Below are 24,418 nucleotides of genomic sequence, written 5' to 3' on the forward strand. Positions count from 1 at the left end.
AAAGGAAGATGAATGATATCATCTTTAAATAATAAATTTTATCATTTTTCCAATCGTAACCTTGTCCCGTGTGTTAGCTTAGCGAATTCACACCTTCCTGCAGAAATAGGCCTGCTGGGTTCCTGTTTTTTCTTGCTCTGGCTGTCAGGAAGAAGCCCTCTGCTGGGAGGAGAATGACTTCTTGGAGAGTGAAGAGCAGGTGGGGTGATGGTGGAGAGGGTACAGACATCCTTTCAGGGAGGAAGATCCCTAAGCAAACAAAGAGCTTGGCTGAGAAAAATGATGGGAAACGTGTAGTCTTTGAAGCTCACCTAAGAAAACGGCCTCCTGGCACCAGCACATTACTACCTCTGTGACATTGGGCAAGTTCCTCCATCGCTCTGTGCCTCGGTTTCCCCAGGTATAAAACAGAAGTGGTAATATCGGCATCTGTTATTGTGGGGATTAAATGTAAATATTCATGACACATGCTAGGTTTCCCCGCCCCCCAAGGCGTTTTATGATAGGGCGAGCTTGATAACTTTCATTCATCATCCACACAATTCAGAGTAGTACAGAAGCCTTATTGAGAGAAAGAGATTTTCTCATTTTAAAGGTGAAAAAGAAGATAATTAGGACAATGAAGAGAGAGCTAGTAATACCAAGCCGGGGAAAGAAGGGGAAGAGACAAAAACATTAGTAGAAAATCGAGGCAGCTTAAAAACCGAACAGAAGGGAAGACCCATCCCCGTGGTTTCTGAGCCAGGGAGCAGCTTGAAACCAGAGCGAGAGGAAACAGGCTGGGAAAGGATGGGAGAGAGGGAATTCGAGATCTCTCCTGGAGGCCCGTTGTGAGGAAAGAGATTAAGCCACTTAACAGATGTGCTTTTGAGGTTTCATTCTGGGTGCCAGGTTATTTAAGCCCTGGTCTTGGCCAGTGGTTTGGGTGGCTTAATCAGATATTTTCTATTTAAAAGATTGTCTTTGTTTTCTGTTTGCGGCATTATGCTTACTGTTTGAAACACACTCGCTCTAGATAAAATAAATTCTGGTCAGAAAATCAAGTAGGGCCTTACTTGGGGGCTGTGAGGGGTGGTAAGAGCCACCCAGGCGTGGGCACAGTCCACTACTCCGCTCACTCACCCTCAACAGATGAGATGCCCCGGTTCTTGTCCATAAGTGGACAGAGCAGACTGTGGCCTTGGGGGGCTCCGGGGAGGATTCAATCAGCAGTCCCTTCACTTAACTAGCTATTGAGCTTGGGCAAGCCACCACGCCGCTCTAAGCCGAACCCTTCCTGTACAAATGGGGTTGTGCACGGATTCTGTGGCAGTTATGCAAGCTGCTTTGTAAAATGACAATTGCTATTCAAATGGTAGTATTATTATTTTAAACACCACTTCGCCATTATTTAATGTACCCAGATATCATGATAGGAAAGCCAAGCTCTCAGGGCAGGGTATTCTCTGCCAGTGGATCTCAGAGCAGAAAAGTGTGGACCAGTTCTGCACATGTGACCCTCTGAGGGAGCAGCCCCCTCGAAGAACAGCCTAGACTTGACTGTTGAGGCGATTTCTCTCACCAGCCTAGCTGCTGCTCTCTGGGGTTAGGCTCTCTAGCTCAGAATCCCACTGAGCTCTCCTGGCGCCATCTCCAAGGAGGAGAATTCTGCAAAAGATGCTTAACTGCCCTTACGATGGCAATTGCCTGGCTGAGCAGATCACCCAGCCGTGTGACCTCTTGGCCCTGGGTCCAGTCTGGTGGGAATAGAATGGGGATGAGGCCAAGAGGACAGCTGTCAGCCCTCTCTTCATGGGTGCCTTCCCGTCCACCCGCTTCTCCCACCGATGCTGGAACCATCCATCTGGGCCCCAGCAAGGCCCCAGTTCAGGCTGCCGTTCCCACCAGGTTGGGTTACCAAGTCACCTCCCAGTTGGCCTCCTTGCGGAAGCTCTCTTCCCTCCACTCCATCCTATACGTGACCAGAGACGTTTTCCCCCGACCTGCTTCATACAGACCCAGCTGTGTGCCGGAGTTTTCTTTCACTCATGCTCTCGTTGCAGTCCATGCTCTGGCCTCCCCATTCCTGAGCTAGCCATTCCCTGAACAGATTCTCCTCCTCCAGGCTCTCCTGCCTTTCATCTGGATTTTCACCACACATGTATGTCTTCTCCCCACCTCCACTTAAGCAAAGTCAAGTCTCCGCTCATCCTTCAAGCTCAGACCCATTGGCGCTTCTTCCAGGAGGCCCTCCCCACTTCCTTCATGCCTCTGTTAGAGGCGTTAGAGATGTCTTCATGCACGTCTCTCTACAACACTGCCACCCCATGAGGGCAGGAGCCCCCCATCTTGGCACGTCCCCTCTGTAGCATAGAGCACTGTAGGGATTCATAGCTTATTTAGAGAATTGCAATGAATTAAATTGGGAATGAGCCATACGGAGATGGTTTAGGGCCCCATGGTCCCTCCCTAGAAAATGGGACGTCTGGGTCACCCTGTGGTGATGTTCCAAACACAGGTGACAGCTTTCAGGCTGTGACATCGCACAACACGGGCTGGGGGTTTCACACCCCCACCCAAGTTCCCCTGTGTAGCAGCAGTATCACATTAATGAAATCAATTATTGGATAAAAATCACTGGTTTCTAAAGCTTCATTTTGTGCTATTAGCAGGAGAATGCTGTTTCAAAAGGAGATAACAGAGAGAGAAAGAGATCAATTACTAGATAAGATCAAATGGTGCCTGAGGTAAATGTGCGCACTGGCGAGCGGCCCACTTACCTGCCATCTGTGGGCTGAGCGTCTGCACTGCCGTCTGCAGGGTTGCCCCGGGCCTTCCTGTTCGGTTCCCTAGGTACAAAAGGGCGTCCTGGCCAGCGATGGGATGGGCGGTACCCAGGCAGCTTTAGATACTTTCACAGTGACTAGGGTCAGTAACATGAATGAGCATCGCATCCTTGCTAACAGTGCCAGCCCCAGGGCCCCAGCCCTCACATTCCAGGTTGACCAGCATCATTAGTCACATTCCAGGTCCAAGGCTGGTCAATAGGTTCTTCCCAGAGACACAGCGTTCTTTTGGCTTTGATGAACCTGAAAGGCCTGAGCTTGGTTGGATACAGACTGACTCTCCCCTTGGGGTGATAGTGCTAGCATCTACTGGCTGTGGAGCCGTCATGGGCAGGGCAGTTGAGGCAGCCTTCTCTCCTAGTGTAAATCCTCTCACCTCCTCCGCTGCATGAATGCACCGGAGGCCCCAAGAGAATGAGCTATGCTTTAGCTCTGCCACTGTCCACCTGGGTGACCCAGAACAGCCAGTCACCTTGGCGAAACCTTGATTTCAACTCAGTGCAGAGAGGTTTGAGGAGTATGGAATGAGATCATAAATAAGGCAGCCACCTTATACCTTCTAAAGTGCTGTCACCACGTATGGCAAGGGTATTACTTGCTCCCTCATTGATGCTTCTTAAAAATAATCACAGATTCCTGGGTTGGAGGAAGAAAGGAACACACAGAGTATCTGTCTGGTGGGTAGCACGCTATTACAGGTAGATCACCCACTTCCTGTTGCTGTCTTCCTATGGCAGAGGAGGGAATAATAGTCACTGTGCACCCACCATGTGCCAGTTACTCTGCGAGTAGTTTCAGCCACAAGTTCTCAAATTACCCTGGAGAGGTGGCCTCTGGGATCGGGAGACTAGAATCCAGTTCCTCATTGTGGAATCTTGACCAAGTTACTTAACCTACGCTGGCTGTTTCTTTGTCTGCACAATGGGAATATGAGCAATATTCCCTGAGAGATACACAGGGTCACATAACAATCTCAGCACAACGCAGGATATTGAGCAGTGTCTTTACTGTTGTTGTTCTGTATGTTATTTTTGTTGCTGATGGTTTTATTAACGTCCTACCTCTGGCTGGGTCTTTGAGCTACACCTTGCCAGAACAAGCCTAGTGTCTGCGGTTGGACACCGACAGACGGACAGAGCGGCTGGTGGAGGGCCGAGAGCCATTCTCACAGACTTCCTGTCCATGTCACACAGATTTTGGATGCTGACTGGGATGACCTGTGGGACCAGTTTGATGAGCGGCGGTATCTGAATGCCAAAAAGTGGCGTGTGGGTGACGACCCCTATAAGCTGTATGCTTTCAACCAGCGGGAAAGCGAGCGGATCTCCAGCAATCGGGCCATCCCGGACACTCGTCATTTGAGGTACTTCTTCCTTACTCTGTTACTCTCTATCCCTCCCTGCAGTCATGATGGATCAACAGCAGGCTTGATTTGTGCAGTGCCCATGGCCAAGAACTGGGGCAGGCAACCCATTTGTTGCCAGTTGGATGCTAGGGGGTTTACAATGTAGTAATTTACATTGTCTGTGCTGCTGGTAGTTGAGACATCCCAAAGCACCCTGAGGCTTCTTCCACCAGCACCTTGCCCTTCTCACCCATGGATACCCTAAGCAAATCACAGAGCAGAAAAAACCCTATAACAGAGCCTGTGTTCCCCTGGCAGATTCCAATGAATCATCCTGGCTTTCCTTCTGGGGAAGGGCAGGGTGGGCAGACCTGGGAAGTCAGGATGGTGGTGTCTTCTGTCTCTGGGAGAAGTCCTTCCTCTGACACCCAGGCACACTTTGCCATATGAGAAGAGAAGCCAGAGGGCCCTCTTCACTTGCCATTGGGTCTTCTGTCTATTTCAGAGCAGCTCATCAGCCTACATCCTGTTGTCCCCTTGGTCAGCCACACCTTCAGTTGGGTTGCAGAGATCAGGCCTGTGCAAATGTGGAAAACTTAATTACCCAGCAGAAAGAGTCTTTGTGAAGGCACTTCACCCACTTCCCAGTCCTTCCGGTCTCAACCCCTCCTGGCCTCCTGGCCTCCAAACTTGGAAGCCCAGCTGTGCCAGAGGCCTGGAAGAGTGTGTTTCCTGCCTGCTGCATAAAATTGACTTTGCCCCAGCCCAAAATAGCAGACTGGCATGATTGGGGTAGAGGGGCTTAAGGCAATGTTAAATTCGGAAGCTGCAGGATTGGTGTTAGCTTTTTAGATTTCTATGTTTGGGTTTGTGGGCACCAAATTGTGGATGTGGACACTGGGATTTACAAGCAAGGCAATCAGAATTTGCATGACTAATGAGGTTGGTCAATCTGGTGGTGCTTACGTTGACAGTATGTGAAGGCTGGCACGCTCAGTTTCCCCAGCTAGGCTGTACAACTTGACATCTTGACTTACACAACACATATGCTGTGGAGGGGCTCAACCAGCCCTTGTCAATCTCCATTATTCCAAAATGGACCTGGAGTCCTAATTTCCCCCACGGCTAAAGCCAGGAAGATGGGCAGGATGACATCTATGGCCTTATCTAACTATGACAGTCTGAATTTAAGTCGCCCCTTGAGGTACCCATGAGACACTTCCTTAGCAGCAGAGCCTGGAAGTCCCCTACAACCAGAGACTTAGGGGACAGGCTAAACCCAGAACACACGCTGCTGCTGGCCTGAAAGCTTCTTAAAGTCAGAATCTTGTATTATTGCTATTCAAATTCCCCAGCACTGCCCCTGGTCCTTGGTTTCTGGTAGAACTTTATTTAAATATTAGGTTATTTTATTTCCCTGAGATTGCACATAGGAGAGCAGAGAAGAGGGAGGAGATGGAGGCTGAGAAGACCCCAGGGTCTCAGTTTTGGTGCCTTCCCTGTCCTGAGTCCAGGTGTGGAGGCCCTCCAGGGAGACAAAGAGACGCCTCCAGGCCAGGAAAGGAGCTGGTGCATCTGAGCGAGAGCTGTCAGAGAGGCATCTCTGAGTACTCTCACCTGCAGCAGGGAGGCTTTGGGAGTTCACAGAGCAGGCAGGTACATGGAGATATCCTGAGCAGGACAAATTTCCATGTGTCCCCTATTCTATAATCTGAGAGGCTAGAAATGAAAGAATTTTGTAAGGGCTGGACATATGTGATGGTCGTGGATGAAGAACTGAGCCTGCCCCCAAAGGTCCAAGTTTACCTGGTCCAGTCTCAGGCTCTGCAGCTAACCCAGTGGGTTCCTTCTGTTCAGTAAGTATGATCTGCTGGGATTACACTAAGAAGGGAAGAGAGGATTTAGATGAAATCCAGACAACCTTTGGGAAACAAAAAGGAAAAGTGTTATCAGCCATATGTCTGCCTCAAGGCACTTACCTTGCCCTGTGGGAGCTGTGGTTGTGTTACTTCGACTATTTCAGATTTATGGATCTTAATCTGAAAGAGCAGGAAGGAGAGAGGACAGGAGATTGGGAATGAAGACAAGCATATGGGGCTAGGCGACCATTGCAAGGATATTGAGCACCTACTGTGTGCAAAGCTCCAGGCTAGCACTGTGAGAGGACACCAGTTGGATCAGCTATCTCCAGGCCAAGTTTCATGTAGGGCTGACCCTGTGCCCACATCGCTCTTGTGATGAGAGTTCCAGAGACTGCCTGTGAAGCCTACTGTTCTTCCCTCAAATGGGCCCCATTGTGGGTTGACCTTCTGTCTACAAGATCTCCCATTTTCAACCCTTGCCTCCTAGGGAATCTGTGTCCATGAGGTTGAAGTCACCAGATAAGTTTCTTAATCCTCCTGAGATTCCAGCCTTTCTGCTATATCCTGACTTCATCCTGTTGCAATGTGTGGGGCTTGCCTACCTGTCTCATAGAGCCCTAGGGCCCATTCTTGGACAATGCTTGCCACAGCTCTGACCAGCTGTGACCTACATCCTGTAGACCAAGGATTCTCAACAGAAATGGGCATTTTGAGCTGGATAATATTTTGTTGTGGAACTGTCCTGTGCCTTACAGGATGTTTAGCAGCATCTCTGGCCTCTACCTACTAGATGCCAATAGCACCTCCAAATTGTGACAACCAAAAATGTCTCTAGCATTGACAAATGTCCCCTGGGGACAAAATTGCAATAATAACCACTGCTGTAAAGCCAGCCCTGCTTGTTACCCGAGTTCTCAAGAATGAGATGTATGCATGCAGTCTCATCCAGCAAAAGGATGAGGCCATATCGTCCCTGAAAGGCAGAACCAAGCAGAAGGCAGTACAGACTCTGGAATCACATCACCCTGTTTCCAGTCCTGGCTGTGCTGCTGACTTACCTGAGTGAACTCACCATTACCTCGTTTCTCTGGACTGCAGTTTCCTCTTTTGAAAAATAAGGATAAAAATAACAATGATACCTACCTAATGCAGATTTTGTGAGGATCAAATAAAATATATGTAAAGTACTTACTTACTCCATAGTAAATCGTCAAAACATTTCTATTGTTGTTGTTATTACAGAGCAACAGTGTGGACAGGCTGACACTGTAGGGCCTGGAATGGAAGGGGAGGGCTCCCCTGAGAAAAATGTAGATGCTCAGGCAAGAGATGCAACCAAAACTCAGATATTAGGAAGGAAGATCACTAAGTTGTCAGGAGTGGTAGTGGGGCAGAGGAACAGAGGAGGTTTTCAAGGTTAAGTTCAATGCTAGAGAAATGGGAGTGGTAGAGTCAAACCCAAACATACGGTCATGGAGTATAGGCAGGAGCATGAACCTCATCAGTTCTCGATACAGGCCTCATAGGAGAACCACTTGGGGAGCTTTTTTAAAATGCTGATACCCATACTCTGACCAGCTGAAGTCTCTCTTTTCTAAGCTCCTCAAATGATTATTATGAGCAACCAGGCTTAAGATGACTGTTCCAGGTAAGTGTTTCTCAAATTTAAATTAACAAACACATCATCTGATTCAGAAGCTAACCTCTGATTCAGTAGGGTTCTGCATTTCTAGCAAGCTCCCAGGTAATTCTGATGCCACTGGTTTATGCAACACATTTGGAATAGCAAAGGCTTGGAACAACGATTCTCAAAGATGGTTCCCCAAACCAGCAGCCCAGAAGCCACAGGCATCACTTGGGAACTTGTTAGAAATGCACATTCTTAAGCTTTGCCTAGAACTACTGAATCAGAAACTCTGGGGTGGAGATTAGCAGCCTATGTCTTGACAAGCACTTCAGGTTATTCTGATTCATTCAAATTTGAAAACCATAGAGCATCAGCCTGCACTTGTGCTTATTTTTGTAGATCATGGGTGGGTTGGTCCAGCCTAAAGGATCAGGGTTTGAGTAGAAAGTCAAAGCCCTGGAATAATGCCACCCACTGGCCTACGTTCTGTAGCACTTTCCCTCAGTCTCTAGGTGACAGGATCTATCTCAGGCCCTGTGCAAACCTTTGGCTTTCTCTGCTTCCTTCCTTCTCCTCCCTCTTCTCCCGGTTTCTTCAACCACAAAGTCTATATGCTGACATTCTCCTAGCAGTCAATATCACCTTTACCAAGAAGCTACTACGGTAGGGCCACTCCTGGACCCCAGGGCCGTTGACACTCGCTGGACCCCATTGATATAGGCTTCCCTCCCACTGGTCCACCTCTATATTCCCATCATGCCTTGCAGCTAAGGTTCTACTAGTTATGACACCAATTGTCCTCTAGGGGGAGTGATCTGGCAGCATCTACTACTGTGCCTGGTGTGTGATAGGAATTCAATAAATGTTTTTGAACAAATAAAAGGGAGAGTAAGACTGGAAAGACAATTGACTACTTTCTCCTATCTGCCTCATGTGCAAAGAAGAGGAGCTAGAAGAAGCCCCTTTTCTGTTTTCCTTCTATCCTCAGGGGCTTCAGATGAGGGATCTGGAGAGTAGGTAGACTCAGTTAAAGGAAAAATGCTTTTTCCTTTAAAGAGTTCTCATTACTAAAAAGAGAATAGTGAAGAAACAGCCTGTAGGAGGGGTCTGAGCTTATTAAATTTGCTTCCAATTTTCTTACCAAAGTAATTGGATTCTGATTTATAGGACACGTTTGGACAGAGCTTGAAACAGAGAACTATTAGCTGAGCATTAGAACAATCACTGCAGAAAGGGCGGGTGATGGGGTGAATTGCCTAGGAATCCAAAGATGCAGCAGGTGAGGTGAGGACAGGGAGAAAGGAGGAAGGCTGTGGAAGTTTTCACCCAACAAGCCTCTGTGCTGATTGAAAAACCTAATGCATTGGCAGTGTGGACCCCCGACGAGCACATCATGGTATGGCATCATGTGGTAGGATAGGCAAAGGGCTTAATTTTCCTGTATGGAATAGGATAAAGTCACCACGTCTCTCTTGGTCCTTTGCCCCGGGAAGCCCACAGTGTTTGGGAGGCAGCTGGGTTTACCTGGAGCATGGTGTAACTGAGGAGAGGAGTGGAAGATAAGCCTGGGGCAGGCTTCAAACTCCACTTTGTCAGGGTTTATGGGGTCCATGGGGTGGGCAGTGAGAAATGCCCACACCAAGGTAGTTTAGAAAGTGAGCGTCCACAGTTTCTGATGGATCCCCTGCTCACTCACCCTTTGGGGTTAACCACCTGCCCTCCAACTACTCCTTACATCACATTTTACATGTTCACAATCTTGAGATTGAAACCTGCTGGCATCGGCCTTTAGACACGTCTTCACTGCAACTCGGTCTTGTCCCTGATTTAAGCCTGTAACGTGGAGTGGGGACGAGGTAATCAGCAGTGGCCTTCCACATGTCCTTGCTTCTCTCGTGGCTTTTTCTCACCTAAAGTTGGACTCAAAGCTCTATCATTCTGTAAGTCGCCACACAACTATAGATCAATTCATTTTTCCACGGTGGTCTCTTCTCCCAGAAATATACACATGTGCACACTCCGCTCTCCCACCCTACCTCGGTGTGAATAAGCGATTGTGCTTGTGTCGGGGCATCTTAACCCTAAATCTTCCCCCGACGGCCCACACTTCTGTTAACAGGGATAAATGTTTTAGTATCCGGGGTACTGCCTAAGTTTTGAGGGGTTACAGGGTTGAATAAGTCATGGCCTTCTATACCAAGGAGGAGGTGGTGTGCCATAAATGACTCTCAATGGAAGGAGGAGACAGCATCTAGCTGGGGTGAGTCTGAGATTTCCCAGGGGACTTCTGCTGTATATAAAGCATTGACTGGCCCAACAAATAGTCCTGGTTTTTTTGGTTGTCCCATTCCCCACCCACCGCTGTCCCCACATCCTGGTGACAATAGCTGGATTTGCCATCATCCACGTAGCACATAAAACATCTGGCAGTCAAGAAGCCCTTAAATGAGGGCATACCCCTCGAGAAGGGGGGAACTATCTTGATAAAGCAAATGTATGTTTTAGTGGTTGCCTAGCAATACTTATTATGGGGGTGCTTTGCTTGCAGGGGAGCAGGTGGCAGGGAGGACTGAACCCATGAGCAGAGGGTTGAAAGGAGTTAGAGCTGGGAAGCCCCATGAGGTTACCTCTTCCTGGCCCAGCTGGGTTTGATTGCTCCTCTCAGCACATTCTCCTGGCCTTTGTCCAGTGCCTTGCTTAATGGTTCGGACAGTGGGATGCCATTGCTTTCCTGGAGGGAAAATTCCACACTCCGATACATCTCATCAGGAAGACATTTTTCCTTTGCTCCTTTTCATCCTGGGAAATGAAGGGGCAGTGGCCCAGCCTCGGCTCACATTTCTCCCTCCTTGTATTTACTCTGTTGGAATGACTGCCAAAGATCATCATCATTTCTCTCCTTGTACTCGTCACTTAGTAGTAATAGGATAAAAATCTTTACGGCTGGAACAGCTAAGCATAAAAAATGTTCATATTCCCTCCGAGTCAAGGCTATTCCACTGGCTCAGCACAGAGTTGGTGATTCCACATCAAGGCAGTGGGGAGGGGAAACCCATCACAGACACTTAGCTTTTGCAAACAAGTTCCCCATCTGCTGCATCCTGGTCCTTCCTGTGCACCATTTTTCAAGACAGGAGTTTGTGAGCATGTTGGCAGTGGCTCTGAGTGCGCTTCACTCCAGAGCATCTCAGACTCTCAGGGAGCTTTGGAAGGGAGCAGCAGGGAGTTTCTGAACATTCTAGAAGTGGCTTTACAGGAGATCTGTGTCTGCTGCCCTGGGCAGCTGTTTGAGTGCCACCTATGGAGCCTCAGAATGAGTCCTCACTGGGGGAGAGGAAGAAAGACCATGGAGGCTGAGATAGCAGGTGCCTCTGGGCCAGGATTCCTTCTACTTCCTGTCTGGTCCCCCCACCCCCGCCCCCCGTGTCTTTGCATGCTGCTCCTCCTACCACTGCCTGCTCTGTGAGTTTCCAGCACATTTACCAAAGAAGCAGCTCCTCAATTTTTGAAAGGGGACCAGATAAGAAAACCTGCTGATGAGAATTCATCTGGACAAACTGCCTTTGCTGATGTTTCTCATACCCTGTTTCCTAGTTAATTCCCCACTAACTTTGACACTGCATTGTGCATCTCATTCGTTCATTTTCCCATTCATGTGCTCATTCATTCCACTCATCACACTTTCTAAGCACTAACCACCTGCCAAGGTCTATGCTAGGAATTGGTCCCCACTCCCCAGGAGCTCATGGTCCAGTGGGAGAAATGCATGTGGGACTGATGCCTGATGCTTAGATGTGGATTGCCCTTAGGCCATGTCCTGGTTCTGGACTTAATGTCTGGACTTCCTGCCCTTGATTTCCAAGCACCCATCTCCTGCCCTCTCCCTGGTTTGAGTGCGGCTATTTCTGCCTTGGCCATGGAACAAACCACAAGAGTTAGAGCTTTCCTGTAAGGAAGACGAAACAGCATCAGGCTGGCCCATGGAGAAGGAATCTGCACATGGATGGAAGGCAGAGGCTTTTTGAAAAAGATGGCATCTGGGTGGACACTGGCGGAGACAGGTAGGATTTTAGCCAGTGGTAGGCATCCCCAGTTAAGAGAACTGCATACCAAAGACAGGAGGTGGAAAGCCACAGCGTTTTGTAGGAGTCAGCCCAGTTTCTTTGGAGCGTGGGGTGATGGAGGAGACAAATATGGGGAGAATAATTCTGGAAGGGAAACAGGGTCAGACGACTGTCTTGGATTCAGAATAAGGAGCTTAGAGTTAACTTGGTAAGCACCGTAATGCTTTCATTTTCATATGGCATTGCCTCATCATCACAGCTACCCTGTGAGATGCCCAAAGCAGCACAGTCCTGGCCAGCACCACCTTCTGGGAGCTCCTGTCAGGTTCAGAAAGAAACCAAGGTAGGACTGAGCAGAACCGTGCCAGGCAACAGTGATGCCACTCACCTCCCCAAGAGAAGAGTGGGCAACAGTACAAAACCAACTTAGCCTGAGCTGGGCGCAAACCAGTAGGGGTAGAGCATGATGTGGGATCTTGGCTTTAAGGCACTGGCATTCTCAAGGTGGGTTGTTGGGTCTTACACTGGGGGATTTGTTCTGAGGTGGGGGTGGGAGGGATGAGAAGCAAGAACTGGTACCGAGGGAAAGGGAGCCAGTGGGGACCTAGGAAAGGGGTCTGTCCTCCACCTGCAAACTAAGTGCTGAGTTTCAGGACTAAGTACTAGTTAGTACTGGCTATGGTAACTTGAGCAAGAAGAACGAGACTAGCAGATTAACCATATACCTAGGAAAGGAGATCCAGGCTCAGAGGGGTTAAGGAACTTGTCCAGGGTCACACAGCTAGTCAGTTGTCCAAGATCACACAGCTAGTCAGTGCTTGGCTGAAACTCAGAATCAGGTTTTCAGATTCTAGGTCTATATATGTATATATTTTATTCTGTCACAAGCCCTTATTATATCCAAGTTCACCGAGTGAGTGAGTGAGTGTGTGTGTGTGTGTGTGTGTGTGTTTGACTTGTGCTTGTGGGGCAAGGAGAAGAGATGATGCCTGAGAATTCTGGGTTTCCCAATTAAGGTAGTTTGGTATTTATTTTAGCCTTCCTTGGAGGCATTGAAATAACTTATGTCAGTTAGCCAATGGAGTCAGCTGTTTCTTCTGGTGTTCTGTCACCAAGGCCAAATTTAATGTGCAGGTAACCCAGGGAGAACCTGTGTGCCTTTGAAAGGTACTGAATGGCCTTAGTTTGGGGAGCAGGTTTCTCCTCTTCTTCCCTGGGTTTGCCTCCTTTATTACACATCGCCTGAGGAAGGAGGTGATGGAAAGAGATGAGAAATATGTTCAGTGCCCAGAATGGGAAACTGACTTGGAATTAAATAATTCCCATGAAAAATTCATCCTGAAAGTTAGTGAGTATAGGCTATTAGCAATGTATCAGCCAATGCGCGCTCAGAAAGCTTGTTCTCATGGAGCTTGTTTTCTCCAAGTGAGCAAATCCTCCAGCTGGGTGACTGGAAACTGCTTAGTGCCCTCCACAGGCCACCAGTACCTTTTCATCTGTGGGCACTCCCCAGGGAAAAGTGCTTCCTTAAGCTAGCCTTGAAAATAAGCCCTGGCCCATGCACGCAGGGCCAGTAACACCGAAAGGAAGATGGCATAATTTTCCTCTCCTCGAAGTTATTTTTTTTAAAAGAGAATTTTCTTGGCGGCGGGGAGGGGTCGGGGCGCGTGTTCACTTTTAAGAAGGCAGGAGGCTGAGGAGGAGACCCTGGATTTGCCCTCTGCGTTGTAGGGTGTTCTCTTCACTGCTGTGGGGAGCTCAAGGATGGCTGCAGTTCTCAGAGGAGGTGAAGGCATTGTTGGCGTTGGCCGTGGCCCTTGCCTATTTCATGGGCTGCCTGGAATCCTTCCGGTTCTGTGGCTTTTGAAATAGTCCTGCATGACTAAAATATGCCCCAAGACCAGAATCTCTCTTCACCTTTTGTTAAGTAAACTTTGTATCAAGGTGTCGCATATGTACAGAAAAGTTTACACTTCATACGTGTCCAGATTGTAGATTTTTCCAAAGAGAACACAGCCATGTGTCTGCATCAAGCACCTTGATCAAGGATGAGAAAACTCTGTTTGCCAGAAGCCACCCTGTGCCCCTGCCCCTACTCCCCACCATAAATAACTGTGCAGACTTCAAATGGCACAGACTAGCGTTGCTCTTAGTCTGTCCTCAGTTACCTGCTTTTCTTCTGATGATTTTTGGTTTTTTCCCCCCACATCTCAGCAGCGTGATAAAATGATGTGGGGTGGGCGGGGGAACACGACTGAGCATGAGGGGACCTGCAGCCTCTCTAGATATTGCCCAACCCTTCAGCAATCTGGTATCCATTTTTCTACCTGTACAGAGAGAGCAGTAGCTCAGAGATGGTTATTAAGGTCACTTCCAGCTCTGTCTGCTGGTTCAAAATACTTGGCTGGCAAGGACGTGTGAGAACTGACTTGGGAGCTGAATCGGATTGGAGGCTATTTCCAGATGCAGGACTCTTGAGCTCAGCAGCCGTTTCCCTCCCCCAAGGCCTGGATTAATCTTTTCCCTCACACATTTCCTTTCCCAACAAGACGGAGGACCTGCAGACCCCTCAGAGCCGTCCTTTTTCATTGCCGCCTTGTCCACTTCCTTATGCAGCCTTCCCCACCCCCTCGTGCCTTCCACTCGGTGGAGGTCACCAGACCCCCCTCCTAGCTTAAGATACGAATGCAAGCTGGTGTGACACCGTCTTTGCACTTATCTGAAGGCCCCAGGATCTATTAAACACAAAACAGCAAAGCCATTTGCTCCTGGAGTTGGCACATCACGTGGATGGCAGCTTGATTGCAAACTGGTGACCTGCCCACGTTTTTCAGCCTAGAATAAGGAAATGGAATATACGGACTTTTCCCCCTTTCAAAACCCAGAACACTGTCATGTTCAGTTACCATTTTTCCCAGTGCTTTAAAGAACCATTGGCTCGGCGTGATGTGCCACCTGAGCAGCTAATGCCAGAGGGAAACAGGGCTGGCACAGCTGGCGTGGGAAGCCCTGAGGCGGCTCAGCATACCTGGTTCCTGAGGAAAAGGCCGAAGCTGCAGTAAGGCCTCATACCTTGTATTTACCTGAGACTTTACAAAGAGCTCTCACATCTCCTTCACATGATGTTCTCAGTAGCCCTCGGGGTGAAAGAATCATTGCCATTTCACCGGGGAGGAAACTGAAGCCCAGGCAAGGTAACTGGTTAATGGGAGACCTAGCGCCGCGAGCTGAGATAAGGCATCTCTGCCAGTTACCAGCTGGTCCTTGGGTATGTTACTCAAACTCCCTGAACCTCAGTTTTCTCATCTGCTAAATGGGACTATTAATGGTACCCAGTGTTGCTGCGAGGGTAAGCAAATCCACAGTCCATATCAAATGCCGAGCATGGTCGTTCGCTCCTACCGAGCACCTGATGATGACCTTGTTAGCTGTGGTGATGAGTAGTCAAATCAGTATTAGTATTAGGGTCGGCATTAACAGCAGGCCTCATGATCTTTTTACTGCTCTGCACCTATGGGTAAAAGCAGGTCTGAGAGGCAGGAAAGAGAGAGTGACAGCTCTGAAGGAGAAAGGGGTGACGTGAATGAGTTTGGAGGGGTCCTGGTTTAGTGCCCTGTCTCCTACCTCTGAGTTGGGGCGCGCTCCAAGAACAAAGTGGGGGCAGGGTCGGAAGGTGTGATGACAGAGCTTCCTGCCTCAGTCTTGGTTTCTGGCACCAAATGCTTAACTCGCCTGAATGTCAAACTTTAAAACCTAGAAGGCAAAATAAGCAATGAGGCGATTGCGATGCCAGATCTGGTGCAATTCTACTTTTAAGATTCTGGGTATAGAAGCCAAGGCCAGCAGAGGGAGTGATTTAAGGGCTGGGGGCCAGAAAGCACAAAACGTGTTTGACAAGAGATGAAAAGAGCAGAGAGGAGATGACAGCTGTGGGTGGGAGAAGCTGTGGAAAGGAGGCTGGCTGCGGTGACAGACAGTGGGATGGAGCGATGTGATCAGCAGTGCCCGAGGGCGGCTGGAAAACGAAGCGAAGAATGTGTAATGTGACTGAAGAAGGGCTCTGCTGGGGACCCGCGGAGCCACGTGGCCAGCCTGGGTTCTAGCCCTAACGAGGGGCAGGATCAGCAGTCGCTCCTCGGGGCCATCCTTGGTGTCCCTGATGCAACAAGAGGAAGCCCGTATATTTGACTGAAGCTTATCATATCCGAACAGCTGTCACCTGCCCTTACCTGACCCTCGCAGTGACCCTGAAGACAGCCACAGCAGACATCATTACCTCATTCTGCTTCTCTGCTCCTCCCTGTCTCTCCGTGACTCATCATACAGTTGCATCGTTCATCCTTTCTCAAGCCTCACCGAGCCGCGGGGACCACATCTCAAGACGGCAAGCACCCACTCCGCTCTCACCTGCCTCATCTCAGGGCAGGCCCCGCTGTTCACACTTTGACCCGAGCCCAAATCCTTGGAGTCCCACTCGTCTCTCACCCTCATGTTGCTGAGTCCGTCTCCTAGATAGCTCTTGGTCCCTACCCTTGCCGCCATGCTCAGCAGCTGTTCCTTCTTGCCCGGGTAACTGCAGCAGCCCCCTGCTGCCCTCATACTTGGCCCTGGCCCTGCACCAGTCCATCCTCCTCCATGACAATTTTCCAAATGCAAATGTCTAAAACCCTTCAATGCCATCAGCGTGCCCCTCCCCCGGAGGCGCGTCCACCCCAGCCAGGTCTGGGGCTCGCAGCTGACTGTGCCCAAGGGTTCACGCCTCCTCATCTTTCAGGAATCCAGTTGCTGGGGGTCCCCTCTCCAGCAAACGTCTTGCTTGCTCAGGCTGAATTTGGTACCTGCTTCTCACTGCCATGCTCAGCTCTCGGCAGCACCTAGTACCTCAAGTTGCAAGCATCGATGTGCTTTCCTCTCCCCTCTGAGACCTCGAGTGGTTTAGGGCAGGGATCTCACTTCTTTGTGTCTCCCCGCGGTGCTCGGCACTCAGACTCTTCAGCAGTGCCAGCTGAGTGAATATGGACTCAGAGAGCACCTCAATGGGTTTATTCTCAAACTATCTTCTGAGAGCATCAGGGTTTGGGAGTGTAGGCGTGGGAATGGATGCTCAGAACAGAGGTTGAAAAACAAATCATGGGAAATTTAAAACTGCCTTCATTCAACAAAGAATTCTCTGTGTTAGCGCATAAATCCAGGAGCATAATCAGCCAACATTTATTGATCAAGCTATTTCTCTGACATGTGGTAGGCACCTTATATATGCTCTCTCAGTTAAGCCTCACAACAGCTTCGCTAGGATCCTGGTTTTAGACATGAAGAAATTGACTCCAGCAGGTTGAATAACTTGCCCAGAGGAACATAAAGAAGTAGAGAAGTGGCCTCTGTCCACAGAAAAGATGGTACAGCTGTGCAGAGGGATGTAACGCTGGGTAGCCCGTGACAAGTGTTATGGTGGGCCAAACATTGCACAAACATTGAGGTGGCCCCAGAAAAGCAGGTGGCTGGGCAGAGAGGTGCGAGGAGGTTGTGACTCAGGGCAGGACCGCAGGATGTGAGTGGACTGGGTTTGTAGGGCCAGAAGGCTCAGGCAAGGGGACCGTGAGGCAGGGTTGGAGGCTAACGTGATGGTGGAGGCCTTTGCATGCGGTCAAGGTTTGGCTTCAGGTAACTACTGAAGGCAAAGAGGGTTTCATGTGTGAAGCGGTGTGTTAGGAAGATTAATGTGGAAAGCGGGGAGACATGAGCTGGGGGTGGGTCTGCAGGTGGAAAGAACAGTCAAGACCGTTGCAGTCTGGCGGGCCAGTGGTGTGCGTCTGCTGGAAGTGAGAATAACAGGAAGGGATGAAGGCTGAACGTGGCTCAGGACTGACTCGGGGATGGATTAAGTCGGGGGGCGCAGGAAGGTGTGGGAAGCCTGTGCTTTTTACCTCCCCATGTCAGACCTTGTAGAGGCACACTGTCGTGAGTGCCGTGGAGAGGAAGAGACATGGGACACTCGGCCCTCCACCAAACCATTCCTGAGCTCAGTGTGCTGGGCCCGGTGACATTTCTGAAGTCACGAGGCCGCAAGTCTTATCTCAGCTGCCTCAATTTGTGGAGCTTTTTCCCCACGAAGTAAAAGAAGAGAATGACTCTTTTACTTAATCCTTTAGCTGGAAGGTCTGAAAAATATCAGGAAGTAGCTCAGGGAATATCAAGGGGAGATATCCTTTAGTAGGTGAGGGACAGCCCAGATTTGTGACTTTCCATCTTTCCAGAACCTTCCGGCCTGTGGCCTTCCAGACCAAAGACAGAGAGAAAAGTCAATATGAAATAGAGGTTTGAGAGCCAGTGAGTCGGAAGACCATCAGAGGCCATCCTCGTGGAGCGTGTGAGAGCTCGGAGCGGGGAGCCAGCCCATCTGGTGTTCCATCGAGGCCCTGCTGCTCACTGGCTGTGACCTCACAGGAGAGGAAGCATTGCAGCACCTACCTCAGAGAATTACTGTGCAGAGTTAAAGCTCTCGAAGAATATCTGAGACAGAGCAAGGGTTCCATTAATGTTATCTATTACTACTACTGTGGCGTGTGGATCAAGTGGGGCTAAGATAAGACTTGAAAGAGCCCTAGTCCCAGACACTGAGGAATCTTTTTCAGGAAACATTGCAAAAATGAGCTTTGGCCCACCCTCACACTTGGGTCCTGGCTAGACTCTGCGTTTGCCTTTTGAGAATACTCTCTCCTGTGCACGCACGCATCCACGCCTACACAGCTGCCATCTGGGTGGTGCTCGGTACCACCTAACACGGGTCCTGGTACTGTCCCCAAGGAAGGTTCTTTGCAGCCTCCGGAAGGCAGCTGATTCTCTTGGAGAGAAGGCACTGCCACCTCCCACAGTTTCCAGCAGACCTCGGCATCCCCCTCACCTCGAAGGGCCTGATCATCATAAAAGACCAAAATTAGTCGTCTGGAAGGACATAGGGGTATCATCGGTGCAGAGGGAGCACTGGTCCTTTCCTGGAGGTCTCCATGCAGCCAACGGTGCCTGCATTCTCCAGGTCAGAGGAGAGCCTGACCGCATGTGAGAGCATGGGCGGCAGCAATGCCTGAGGAGATGCAAGGCCAAAGACTGGAACAAACACCCTTCACCTGTACTTTCGGACCCCAGCAGGTGAATTAGTGTCGATCGGATCCAGGAAGCTGGGGAAGAGCGGAAGACCACGAGGGAGATTTTCTTAAAGCTAAATTTTATAGTTTAAAAGGCTTTTCGTTATTCTGAGATCGTGACCTTTTCTGGTGTTTAAACACCCTTTCTTTTATGAAATAATGATGATGCTAGATGCTGAGATTTTTATAATATATTCTTTCCTGACAAATCAAATGTTGCAAGCAACGGTCTCCATAATTTTTTAAATTTTATTTTATTTATATGAAAGAATCCAATCTAGAAACCATTGTCTGACACTGATGTTGAAATTTTAAATTGGATTATATACAAGCTAAGGTTCAGTAGAAATGGACGTGGGCCTTATATGAAATTTAAAATTTTCTAGTAGTCACATTTTTAAAAGTAAAAGAAGCAAGTGAAATTAATTTTAATATTTTATTTAACCTAATGTACCCAAATATTATTATTTTGATATGCGAGCAGTATAAAAAAATTACTGAGATATTTTGCATGGTTGGGGGTGTGAGGACTTTGAGATCTTGTGTGTATTTCACACTTACTGCCTGTCTCCATTCCCACTGGATATATCTCAAGTGCTCAGGAACTGCATGTGGCTCGCGGCCGCCAGAACGGGCAGCGTGGGTCTGGAAGGAGTGTTGAGCTATAGTCTGCAGTACCTACCAGGTGGGATTCTCTGTCTCCCATTTCACTCGAGGAAGCTTCCTCCATCATCGCCGGGACTTTAGTAAAAGAGGAGAACATCCTGGCCTTTTAAACACAGCTGAATGTTTCCAGTGCAGCAGGGAATGTGTCAGCTCTCTACAGGCACCCGAAGACTGTCCCAGATGTCTCCCAGGACAGCCTTAACCCCAGGCACCCTGTTCTTGCCACTGTGGCTTCGTATTCTAACTGGTTTTGGTGACCTGTTTGGCCTCTCTTCTCTGCATGACTGACAAGGCACCTGTCTTGGCTCACAGCTCTGCACTTCCCTTGAGCTGGTATCGCCCATAACTGGGCAAAGGACATTTCCCCCTCTTGCTTCGCCCCCATGGAAACCTCACCTGCTTCCTCTCCCACTCATTTTCAGACATTTATTGTATGTCTACTGTGTTTTGTCACCGTGCTAGATACTGAGGTTACAACTACATTGTAACCCCCTCCATTGCCCCTAACAGCAGAAGGGAAAGAAAAGTAAATTCACAAGGCTTGGCAATACCTTTCAGTGATGAGGTGAATGCAAGGTCCCAGGGAAGCACCTTGGAAATGCCTTGGGAGATCAAGAAATGCTCCCTAGGGGAAATAAATTCCCAGCCAGGATTAGAAGAGGAGACAGCCCGGCCTTGGAAGAGAGGAGAGTGCATTTCAGACGCACAGGAGTGGCAGTGTCTGCACGGGCCCAGCGGAAGAAAGAGCAGGTCAGGCAGATGTGGCTGCGGCTTGGAGGAAGTGAAGGGAGGAATCAGAAGCAGACTGGGCCCCTAGGATGGTAAGCCATGATTAGGGGTTTGCACTTTATTTTGTGAGCCATTTGGGCAGCATTGAAACGTTAAAGATTCGCAGTTCACGAAGCTCGTTCTAGCTGCAGCGTGCAGGATAGAATGCAGGATCGATGAAGCCAGTGAGAAAGTCGCTGCAGAAATCCAACGAAAGCATATTGAGAATGTAGAGAAACAGCCAGGTCGGGAGATAACGGAGAATGATTGACAGGACTAGGTTTAATTAGATAGGGTGCCAGGGAGAGAGAGGCAGGATTCGAGAATGTCCCTTGGGTTTGGGCACATAGTACCTGATGAGCTGGAGAATGTGGAAAGGCCGGCAGGCTTGGCCGAGGTGTAGGAGGCAGAGGGCGGTGAAGATGTTCCTCAGGATTGGGGTTAGGGTTGCGGTCATTACCAAACAGATGGGAAATTGAAGCCTTGGAAGCAAGTTAAATAATCCAGAGAGAAGGAAGATTGACAAGAGGATGGCTTAGGAGAAAATTTGGCAGAGGTGGTTGGGGGTTAGGGGGAACACTAGAATTTCAGATGAGGGAAAGAAAAAGAAAACTAAGGAAAAAAAAAAAACAGCCTAAGAAGAGGATAGCCATGCTAGGGCGATTTCACCAAAACCAAGGGGAAAGAACCAAGCATTTCATAAAATGTGTGCCCCTCAATGTCAAGTGCTACTGAGGTGACAAGTAGGATAAAGACTGAAAAATCTCCATTAGATTTAGCATCATAGAGAAGTAATAGAGACCTTGGTGGGAGTATTTTGGGGGAAGAGGTTGGTAAGAGGGAGAGGTATCCAGTAATCCTATGTGGTCTGGGGCCTAGGCCTCTTGGTACCATCTCACAGGGGCCCCCAAGCCTGGGTACTTTAAGGACACAGCACGTTCAGTAGCCAAGAACTAGGAGGTCTTAGCTCAGCCACTAACTAGCAGGGCGATCTTGGGCATGTTAATTCACTGTTCTGGACCTCAGTTTCCTCATCTGTAAACAAGGAGGGAGCTGGAACCAACATTTTCTAAACCTGTGTCCCACACAGTTCTGTTTAGAAGGGTATTAAATACTAGGCTTGACTCGATATATTTCTGGTAAATATTTGTGTTATGTGCCAAGGATTGTGTGCTAGGAAAACAGAAAAAAAGTGCCAGGTTGGGCATGGGGCAGGTTTTTAGGACAAAGCTTGGTAAACAGTAGGTTAGCAGAAGTCTCAGAACCTTTAACAAGTTAATGTCCATTGTTGGATCACCAAAAAGGTAATCTGATATTTTTCCCATGTTTTTCTTTTGCGAACTTATTTGACCGTTGTACACTTTATTCACAGAGCATACACAGACTTCTCCTGGGGGTACTGTCAGCAGCTCACAGTGGAGGGACTGCCTAACCGGATGGCCTGTCTGGTCCCTTCCAGTCTAGGGTTTCAGCAACCCAGGAGTTTGTCTGGAGCCAAAGAGAAAAAGATTTTCCAGCTGCTGGGGCTGCAAAATAAAACAGAGGCCGAGTCTAAGCCTTTAGGGGAGTCTGGACAGCGTGGCCCCCTGTATCATAGTGCCCCTCTTCCTTGATTAGGCTCCCAGTTTGTCAGCAGAGACCCCTTTGGACATTCTTATGTTACCAGGAAAATGGGTTTGCAGGGCTGACTTCTGGGATCACCATTCTGATCTACAGCCTGCAATTAATTTGATGGAGAAGTACCCAAGAGTTGTCAAGATGTAGATTTTAGGAATCAGATGCTACTGGAAGTGGGTGGCTAAAAAATCCAGGAGGTTCTTCTGGGAACAAGAAGTGAACTTCAGACCCTGAGCTGGCCTGACAGACAGATTCAACCAAGAATGTGGTAGCAGTTGGTACAAGGAATACATTCGTTGGCCTAAATAGGCCCACCCTGAGACCAAGTCCCCTGCCTAATGGCCTTATATTCATGGAATGGAGGAATATTTGTGATACTATCTAGGTCAGCCTGTCTTTCTTTCTTTCTTTCCTTCCTTCCTTCCTTCCTTCCTTCCTTCCTTCTCTTTCTTTCTTTTAAACTTTTTAGAATGGGTTTTTTTGTTTGTTTTTTAACATTTTTAAAAATTATTTTTCAATTACAGGTAGCATACGATATTATCTGAGTTTCAGGTGTACAACATAGTGATTAGACATTTATATACCTTATGAAGTGGTCACCCCGATAGGTCTCGTACTCACCTGAAAGCCATACACAGTTATTACAGTACTGTTGTAGGTCACCCTTTCTTAACTGGACTTCTGCAAGAGAATTAAGCCTTAAAGCCCTACAGCATCCATTGTCTGAAATGAATTAACTTCTCTATGCCTGTGGAAGCATACTAGTTATGTACATGATGGGAGAAGTAAGAACAGAGTCACTCTAATTTCTATGTGTCATGGTTCATATTAGGAACCCCTAAGGGAGTTGAATCTATAAAGATTGGAATAACCCCCAAAGGTACTACTGAAGAACTTTCTTCCGTATGTGGGAGCCCCAGTGTATCCCATACTAGCATCTTGTGGCATGGAGGCCACCAGAGCATGAATGAAGGGTCCTCTGGGGGCTCCGAGAGCCCAGTGTGAGCAGAATTGTGATGCAACTGCATAGCTCTTCCACCTGGCACCCAAGAGAATTTACCTTTGAGCCCAGGGGAGTGAGAAACCCTGGTCGACTTGTTTTTTTGATAGCTGAGGGTGCCAATATTCATTGTCGATTGCTGCATAACAAATTACTCGGAAGCTTTGTGGCTTAAAACAACATTTATCATCTCACAGTTTCTGTGAGTCAGGAATTCAGGCATGGCCTCTGTGGGTCTTTTACTTCAGGACTCTCATAGTCAGCAAGCAAGGTATTAACCAGGGCCACAGACATCTCAGGGCATGACAGGGGCTGGACCTTCTTCCAAGCTCCCTCACCGGGTCGTTGGGAGGATTCAGTTCATCACAGGCTATTGACTGTAGGCCACCTCAGGTCCTTGCTGCGTGGAGCTCCCCAACATGGCAGCTTGCCTTTCCAAAGCATGCAAGCCAAAAAGACAGAAGTCACGTTTTTTGTAACCTAATCACAAAAGTGACATCCCATCCTTTTAGCTGTATTTGTTTCCTAGAAGCAAGTTACCAGTTTCAGCTCACACTCAGGGGGAGCAGATTACACAGGAGGTGGGGCTTGGGGGCCATCAGCTGCCACCACAGTGCCCAGCCGAATTCCTAAGCAATTCACTTCCCCGCCCGGGCCCACTTATCCCCTTCCCAGTACCCTGGCATCTGACATGTTCAGCAATTCAAAACACGGCACTCTCATGGGATAGCAGATCTCACCATTATTTTAGGCGTCTTTTATGAGATGCAGGATTTCTCTAATACGAAGTGAGGGTAGCTATTGAGGCAAGAAGTAGGAGCAATATAGGTTTATGTGGATGAAGAAATTAATCTGCATGTGAAATCCCAGGGAAATTGACATGAAATAAAAATTTCATGCCTTTGAAAAGTGTATCAGTGTTGCCCATGAAATGAGATTAAAAGGAATTTCTAATTTTACAGTTGTCATACATTTTTGACTGCTTATGTTTTTCTCTTCTAAAGAGTTCAGTTTGAACCTAGAGGCCAGTCACAGATGTAGCATTTTATAGTTTTGGGTCATCCTCTTTTTCCTCATAGCTGAGAGCAGGCTTCCTTACATAGAACTGAGCTGGGAATACATTAGGTGTTCTCAGCTCTAAAAATTAAATCTGTGATTCCGAAAGCTGGCAGCAAATTCACTGTTCCTGTCCTCAGAGAACCGACTTTCTGGAAAGGTCACTGAGCCAAGAGCTTTTCCCTTCTCTTCCTTTAGCCCTCACACATCAGCAGGGAAAAAGAGGGGCGAGGGCAGTGGTCTCCATGAGGCATCTTCGGGAATAGAGCAATGACATGGGGAGACGGGCAGAAGCTGGGGAGGGGGGAGGATGTACCCTGCCCCGCTGCATCTGGGAATTCACAGCTTGTCACTGCCTTAGAGACAGACAGTGTTCTCCCAGGAAACTAGTCCCACCCCAACTTCATGTCTTATGTCTGTGTTTCCCTCGGCCTTTGTGGCCGTAG

General features: G+C 48.5%; 1 protein-coding gene across 1 annotated transcript in view; it reads left to right on the forward strand.

Moving 5' to 3' along the window:
• GALNT14 (polypeptide N-acetylgalactosaminyltransferase 14) overlaps nt 1–24,418 on the forward strand; it is a 186,144-nt gene that overhangs the window by 109,763 nt on the left and 51,963 nt on the right. Inside the window, exon 2 of the mRNA XM_039887477.1 lies at nt 4,019–4,188. Within this exon, the coding sequence (XP_039743411.1) occupies nt 4,019–4,188 (170 nt within the window). The remainder of the gene's footprint in view (nt 1–4,018; nt 4,189–24,418) is intronic.

This window comes from Pteropus medius, unplaced genomic scaffold (genome assembly GCF_902729225.1).
Source record: "Pteropus medius unplaced genomic scaffold, Ma_sr-lr_union100, whole genome shotgun sequence".
NCBI lineage: Eukaryota > Metazoa > Chordata > Mammalia > Chiroptera > Pteropodidae > Pteropus > Pteropus medius.